This window comes from Balaenoptera ricei, chromosome 3, assembly GCF_028023285.1.
Source record: "Balaenoptera ricei isolate mBalRic1 chromosome 3, mBalRic1.hap2, whole genome shotgun sequence".
Taxonomy (NCBI): Eukaryota; Metazoa; Chordata; class Mammalia; order Artiodactyla; family Balaenopteridae; genus Balaenoptera; species Balaenoptera ricei.
Genome location: NC_082641.1, coordinates 172,979,065 through 172,986,801, shown reverse-complemented (window position 1 = coordinate 172,986,801; position 7,737 = coordinate 172,979,065). Strand labels below are relative to the sequence as shown.

General features: G+C 57.6%; 1 protein-coding gene across 1 annotated transcript; it reads right to left on the bottom strand.

The window, feature by feature from the left end:
* Positions 1-3,230: 3,230 nt before the first annotated feature.
* IER2 (immediate early response 2) lies at positions 3,231-6,645 on the bottom strand. Its single transcript, XM_059918273.1, has one exon. The coding sequence runs from the start codon at positions 4,849-4,851 to the stop codon at positions 4,183-4,185; it is 669 nt and encodes a 222-aa protein (XP_059774256.1). The 5' UTR covers positions 4,852-6,645; the 3' UTR covers positions 3,231-4,182.
* Between the last annotated feature and the right edge of the window lie 1,092 nt (positions 6,646-7,737).

Sequence of the window (7,737 nt, the reverse complement as noted above, 5' to 3'; positions counted from 1 at the left end):
CCAGAAGCAGAGTTTTCCTAATTCTGGGACAGTGGGCAAAGTGATTCAATGTTATTTAAATAATGTAATGAATCCCTCAGAGTCTCTCCCTTTTCAGCTAGTCTAAGGATCATCTTTGGCAATAATGTATCTTTAACCTTTCTAATCTTCCTTTGTAACAAAGAAAGCTGTCTGGAACCTAACATTGGCTACTGTTTCAGCAGGCTCTTATGACAGTGTTTCAGTTTCATTGTAACTTTTATACACTGTTACCTTCTAAGTATGGTGAGTGGGTTAAGTTTAAAAAATAATATATTACTTAAATAATACTACTGTTGTTAAGCAGATATGACAAAAATCCTGACCCTCAACTGTCTGAAGTTTGGGAAATTCAATTCTAAGAGCCATGGGAAGCCACTGATTAATGAGATAATAAATATTAAGCATTTAGCACCTGCTTACCCCAGACAACCTCATTCACTCACTCAGGCCTGGGCTGGGCATTCATGGAATTGACATTTATATGCGGCCATGGATGCTAAATAGAACATAAATATATCCTTTCAGGAGGTGAGCAGTGCTCTAAAGAAGGCTGAACAGGGTAAAGGAGTAGGTAGCAGAGTGGGGTGCTATTTTAATTTATTAATTAATTTATTTATGGCTGTGTTGCATCTTCGTTTCTGTACGAGAGCTTTCTCTAGTCGCGGCAAGCGGGGGCCACTCTTCATCGCGGTGCGCGGGCCTCTCACTATCGTGGCCTCTCTTGTTGCGGAGCACAGGCTCCAGATGCGCAGGCTCAGCAGTTGTGGCTCACGGGCCCAGTCGCCCTGCGGCATGTGGGATCCTCCCAGACCAGGGCTCGAACCCGTGTCCCCTGCATTGGCAGGCAGATTCTCAACCACTGCGCCACCAGGGAAGCCCCAAGACATAGATAGATAGATAGATTTTTAAAGATTTTTTCATGTGGACCGTTTTTTTTTTAAAGTCTTTATTGAATTTGTTACAATATTTCTTATGTTTCATGTTTTGGTTTTTTGGCCCTAAGGCATGTGGGATCTTAGCTTCCCAACCAGGGATCGAACCCACATCCCCTGAATTGGAAGGCAAAGTCTTAACCACTGGACCGCCAGGGAAGTCCCTAGATATATATTCTTTTTCAGATTCTTTTCCATTATAGGTTATTACAAGATATGAATATAGTTTCCTGTGCCATACAGCAGGTCCTTGCTGTTTATTTTACATATAGTAGTGAATATCTGCTGTATGTGCTTTTTTATACATTTATTTATTTTATTTATTTTATTTTTGGCTGTGTTGGTTCTTCGTTGCTGCGAGCGGGCTTTCTCTAGTTGCGGCGAGCAGGCTTCTCATTGCGGTGCCTTCTCTTGTTGCAGAGCACGGGCTCTAGGCACGCAGGCTTCAGTAGTTGTGGCTCACGGGCTCAGTAGTTGTGGCTCACAGGCTCTAGAGTGCAGGCTCAGTAGTTGTAGCGCACGGGCTTAGTGGCTCCGCGGCATGTGGGATCTTTCCGGACCAGGGCTCGAACTCGTGTCCTCTGCATTGGCAGGAGGATTCTTAACCACTGCGCCACCAGGGAAGTCCCCAATTTGTGTCAGTTTTGGACAATGCTGTAGTGAATACCCTCCTGGAGCCTCTTTTTCCAGGCCTGAGGTTCCGTGGGGATCCACGGGCCATGAGATCTGTGACAGTTTTAGTTTTCACAGCTATTGTCCAATCGATTACTCCCCAGAGGGCTTGTCCCAATAACCCAATGCCATGTAATGGCGTGGAAACTCCATGGCTCATCAATGTCGACCGTTGTGACAAATTTTCAATTTTGTCTCTTCTGATGGGTGACATGGGGTCTTGGGGAAGGGCATACGTTAAGCGGATGTATGTGAGGGGCACTTGGCCTGTCTCCCACAGCATCACCTCCAGCCCTCAGCCCCCAGTGACCGGGTACCGGAAACCCCCAGGCGGCCCGGGCGGGGGCGGGGGTCGGCCAAGCAGCTTCCCGCGGAAGGAAGCGCCGGCGGTTCCTGCGACAGGATGCGCAGTGATGCCCCCTCCCCAGCCGCCGGGGACTTCCCGGGGCCGGGCCAGGTTCTCGAGGGAGTTGCTCCCACGCGGACGCATTGAGCTACCGCGAGGCGTGTGAGGCTCCAGTCCCCCAACATCCCACTGCGGAGCTGTGGGTCGGTCCCCCGAGTGGGCGGCACTAAAGTCTTTCACGTTTCCCGGGAAGGAAACGGGCTGAGGTGGAGGCGAGATTCCCCTGGGGGGCCCTGAGGGAGGCAGGGAGGAGGGAGTGCGATGGGTGAACGAGGCAGGAGGGGAGCCAGGGGAGAGCATTCGGGGGCGGGGCCGCCCCTCCCCCGCACCCTCCTCCCTCAACCCTCGGGGTCAGGTCCCCCGGGTCTCGGGAGGCCCGCCGTGGCGGAGCCTGCCGTCTGGAGGCGGGGCGGGAGCTTTCCCGGCGCCTCCCGCCGCCCTCACCGCCCGCACCTGCGGCTCCTTTGTCCTCCCAACAGCCCCCACCCCCCACCCCCCAGTGCAGCGTCTACAGCCACTCTCCTAAACCAGCACTGGGGAAATTGTGAGGGTTTCCTCCTCTCTGGGGGGCTAACCTGGGGATGGGGTGGGGCCAAAGAAAACAAGCGCTCTCACAGGTATTTCTAAACCTACAGCCTCGCAGGGAAGCTGTTGAGGCCCACTTTGCAGATGAGGAAACTGAGGCTGGGAGCACACCTCCTTGCCTGAACCACACAGTTATACCGCCAAAGACTGGAACTGGGCATAAAGGGTGCTCCAAAGCTCACCTGCTCAGTTCCACCCCAGTTGTGGGATCCCTGCTGATTCAGTTAATCAAGGGGGGGGGGAGGGGGGAGGACTGTTGGGAGACATCCTTCAAGTCTCCAAGGAGGTGTGGTCCCCCGACTCTGCTGGGGGCACAGTACCCAAAGTATCCCCCAAACGTCTGAACTCGGAAAGCACTCTGACCCAGCCAGAAATATAGGAGAATGTCCAAGGAACCCCCAAACGTGAGAGGGTTAAGGAAAGGTCAGAGCACTAGACAATCAGCACCCAGTGCTCTGGCAAAGAAAAGGGGCCCGGCCCCTTCCCGCCCACTCTGCCCACGTGGTAGCCGGTCAGACCGGTTTCTGGGGCCCCAGCAAGCCGCCAGCCAGCTTCTGACCCCTTAACCCTGCCCCTCCCCCACCAGGGAAGAAAACCAGACGGGCTCCACAGACTATTTCTTCAAATGGTCTTTATTTTCCTATCTGGCGTTTCTAGCAAAAAGGCCAGACAGATGGAGTTAACAGAATCCACCACAGTAAAGGTAAACAGAACCCCCCTCCCCCCAAACTGGCCCAGTCTCACCAGCAACTGATCCCAGCTCAGCTTTACAGCGCTCTGAACAACCCCCTCCCCCCATTTCTGTGATTCAGACCAGGAACGTCTGGGTTGAGGGAGGATCAAGCTTGAGGCTGTCAACATATTCCCACCTCTAACACACCAGATGAGAAAAATTTTAACCTGAAATTAGATCTGCCCTCTGCCCCCGAAGGCGTAGGGGCTCGGGGCAATAACCCACAACACGCGGAGGCGAAGTGACTCAGGCCGCCCTCCTCCCATTCCCCTGGGCGTCCACACCCCAGATCCTCCTCCCAGGCCTCACACCCACGCAAGGCAACAGGAAGCTCCCCACGTCTGCCCATGACGCAACGATGACCGCTTGCACAAGTATGTCACTGGAGGGGGAAGGGGAGTGCCTGGAATTCTCTGAGGTTGGAAACGCAAACACCAACTATTGAAAAACCTTGAAAGGGCACCACAGCCCCCAGTAAAAAATAAAGTACGACCCTGAGGAGTTTAAAGAACCAAAGCTCCCTTCTCCAAGTCCCAGAAGGAGAGGGTAAGGTCCACATCCCAGTCCGTTAAGACAGCACCTGTGGGCGCAGCAGGTCTGGGGGAAGGCGCCCGCGCCCCCGGCTCAGGCTTCTCGGTGTCGCCGCTGCACACATGTGGCGACGGCACCCCGTGGGTAGAGTCCCTCTCAGGGCATCTCGGCAGCCCGGGCGGCTGCTCCTCTCCACGGTTTCCGCGGGCGCTCCCCCGGGGGTGGGCCTCGCCTCGGGTCTGCGCACTCTGGCCGACGGTTCGGCCTGCGCTCTCGGATCTGGTAGCGCCGCTCACGGACCCTCAGAAGGCCACCACGGCCCGCACCAGCACGTTCAGCATATTGTCCGCCGGGCGGCAAGCCGGCTTCGCCTCACACGCCGGCGGCGCCGTCGGGGGCGCGGCGGGGCTGCAGTTCAGGAGGCCGGAGAAGCGCCTCTGCAGGACACGCGCCAGGTTGGGGAAGGCGCCCTCCGCTTGCGCCGGAGGGGGCTGCAGGCGATCAAGGACGTCCGAAGAGGCCCTTTCCTCCTCCTCTTCTTCTAGGCGGGCTTTCTTACTCGGGACCAGTGCGGCGTCCCCACCGTCGCTCAGGCTGCAGCTCCGCCGCTTGCGGCTGACTTTGGCGGGGCGCTGGGCACAGCGGGCAGGGGTCTCCTCCGCTCTCGGTGCCTCCTGCGTGTCCATGGGTTCCGGAGAGGGCTGCTCACCGTCGGAGGGCGCTGCCTCTGCTGCGGCTTCCGCTTCCCGCGGCGGGTGCAGGCAAGGGTCAGGGGAGCGGGCGGGCGGCAAGGTCACCTCGGGCTCCTGGGCTTCCACCTTGGCTGAGAGGTAGAGGTCCCGGGCGCTGCGCATGACCAGCGACAGCTGCAGACTCCGGTGCAGCCGCAGGCCACCGCGCTGCATGCGCGAATGGTACATCTTCCACACCGACAGGGTCATGATGCGTTGCGCCTCTTTCTGCACTTCCATAGCTGCTTGACGGAGGGGCGAAGGCGGCGGGGACTCCCAGCTGGGCTGGGCAGGGCAGGTGACAGGTGCACGTTGAACAAGGCGCCCGTTCACGCCTCTCTCTACGGGCCAACCCACGCTGAGACGCTGCCAGGACGCTCTGCCCCAGCGCCCGCCACCCAGGCCCTTTTGTACCCCAAGTGAAGTCACTGAGACGCCCCGCCCAATCAGAAAGCCGCATCCGGGCTTTCCACAGCTCCGCGCCGAGAGACTCCTTAAAGCGACAGGGTGGAATTTACCGAGCAAAGAAAAGGGACCCTAACTCGTGTGAGGAGGAGCGTTCCCCAGTCCAAGCTGAGCTCTCGGGGTGGTCTGCCTCCTCAGGGCCCCCCACTGCACCCGCGCGCGGGCCCAGGGGAGAGTGGCCGTGGGTGGGGCTCAGGGTCCACCCACGGGTTGCATCTGGAGACCCCTGCGGGTCGTACGTGGCACGTTTCCCTTCGCGCCCGGGAAGACTTGGGTTCTAACCGGTACATCCCCCGTGGGAACTGTGCCTAGCATCTACCAGGCGCCTAATTAATGTCTTGTTTTTGTTTTTGTTTTTTTTTAATCAATAACGATGCTTACACTTACTAAGCTCTTACTACGTGCCAGGCGCTAAAGGCTTTCCTTTCATAAACATCTCATTGATCTCTCACCTCCACTCCGGGGAGGGTAGTTATATCTTATTTCTTCAGGTGAGGAAACCGAGGCAGAATGACTCGTCCAATATTTGCTAAACGAATAAATGAGCCACGGCGGTGAAAGGGGACCAGTGTAACCTGAAGCTCTCCGGTCTCTCCAGCGTCTGCCAGCCCCCGTCCGCCACCCCGTCTTTCCCTCATTTGGAAGCGGTAAGAAAGCGGGACACGCTGGCTGGCTCTAGGGCAAAGTTGCCCACTACACGGCCGGCGGACGTCTGCAGACACAAGCGCAGCCCAGGCTGCCATCTCTGCGCTCCGCTTTGAGCATTCCGCCCCCCCAACCCCAGTTTCCGTCGGCACTAAATCCACCGTGGGTGTGGAGCTCGTAAGGCGGAGGACCCGGCCGCAACACAGCCCGAGTGAACATGTGGCTGCGGTCCCCCAAACGACGCAGCCGTGCTCCGCCTCTGCTTCCCGGGAGGCGGAGTTGGGATAGGACCTAGAAACTGAGCAACGCAGAGATAGAGCAGATAGACAGAAAACATCGGCCCCACCTTCCGCTACGCACTACAGATCCAAGAAAACCTAATTCCAGTTCCTCAGAAAATGCAGAATTGTTCGAACAGCTCCATTCATTCGTGGTGCGGGCCCTTTAAGGGGAGGCTTTTCCCCACACACACACCCCCGCACTGGTGCGCGAACCTTCCCGCCACTAGATCTGCCAGACTTCCACAACTAAATTTGGAAGTAATGACGTAGGGCATGCGCGCTAGCCGCTTCCGTATGCCCATATAAGGACTGGGGCCAGGATCTCTATACAAGACTTTAGCCGGCCATTTCCGGGCGGGCGGGGGTGGTGCCTTACCCTCCGGGCAGGCCCCCTCCGCTCTCCCTCTCCCAGCCGCTAGAGCTGGTTGGAACCCCCGGTTTCCGGAGCGGCGTCCAGGCGGGCCCGCGGAGAGGGAGAAGAAAGTTTCGCTTACTTCCCTCCGGAGGCCAGGAAGGTGTGACGCCTCTCCGGAAAGCCCCCTGCCGGCGGGTAGGGGCCACCTCAGGGCTCACACTGACGCCATCTCCCAGAGACCTACACAAAGACCTTGCCAACACAAGCAGCTACTCCCTGAGGACCACTACATTCCTGTCCCCGCCTCTCCCCCCCCCATGGAGACCCTGCCAGGCCCCCTCTCATGTATTCCTGCCCCTCCGCCAAAAAAATTGCTCTTCTCGTGCACATTTGGAGCATGCTCATGTCCCCCACTCCCAACCCCGGCACACGGAAACAACAATTATTCTCTCTTCTAAAAGACTTCTCCCCAAACTGTCCCCATTCAGCGATCCTGCCACATATTACGGCAACCTGCTGAGGACGCCCCCATCCCCCCCCCGAAACTCCACAATGACATCCTCAGCCCAGACGCTATCTCTGACACACAACGGGGGCGACCCTCCGAGGACTTCTTCAGACATCCCGCTCGAGATCAGGACCCCACTCAGCCGACAGCTGCCGCCCCCGCCCATAAAGAAAGTGCTTTCCCGGAGACCCCACACAGAAGGGCTCTGTCACACAGGTGGCGACCCTATGAGTCCCTCTCCAGACATTCCTGACCCCTCCTCACAAGCAGAGGACTTCCCTGCAGACCATCCTCAGAGCCACCACCACACCCACTCCCGCGACGCCCAGGATCGCACCCAGAAAGACCTTACCCCCCAGAAGCATCTCCAGGCCCCCACTCGCGGCCAACCCGCCCCAGGGCGATCTCGAGGCGTCCCTCCTCCGCAGGAGAAAAGAGGAGGAGGGGAGAGTCCAGCAGAACTCCCCACAGAACGCCCGCACTTCACCCTGCCCCCGCGGGAAGGTGGGGATACAACCTCTCCCAATACTCCTTACCAAACCTGCCACTCCCGACCCTGGACTGGGACCATCTCTCATCTCCCATCTCCTAGGACGGGATCGAGGCGCAGGCTCAGGGAGCCCATGAAGATGATCTACGAATTGAACGAGCCCCTTCCCCAGCCATAATCTCGCCTGATTTAAAGGAGACTATTATTATTTACATTGCCCGGAAGGGAAACAGGTTGCGCAGCAACAATCCGAGAGGTTGGGTCTCGAACCGAGGGATTTGGAGCTCTGAGTCGAACCCAGCCAGACAGAACTAGGACACCTCCGGGGACCAGGACGCGAAGGGGAGGTACGTGCAGACAGGAAGCCGTCTGTGCCCACAAC

Coding starts and splice junctions, on each gene's coding strand:
- IER2 (XM_059918273.1), bottom strand. CDS start 4,851: ATGGAAGTGCAGAAAGAGGCGCAACGCATCATGACCCTGTCGGTGTGG.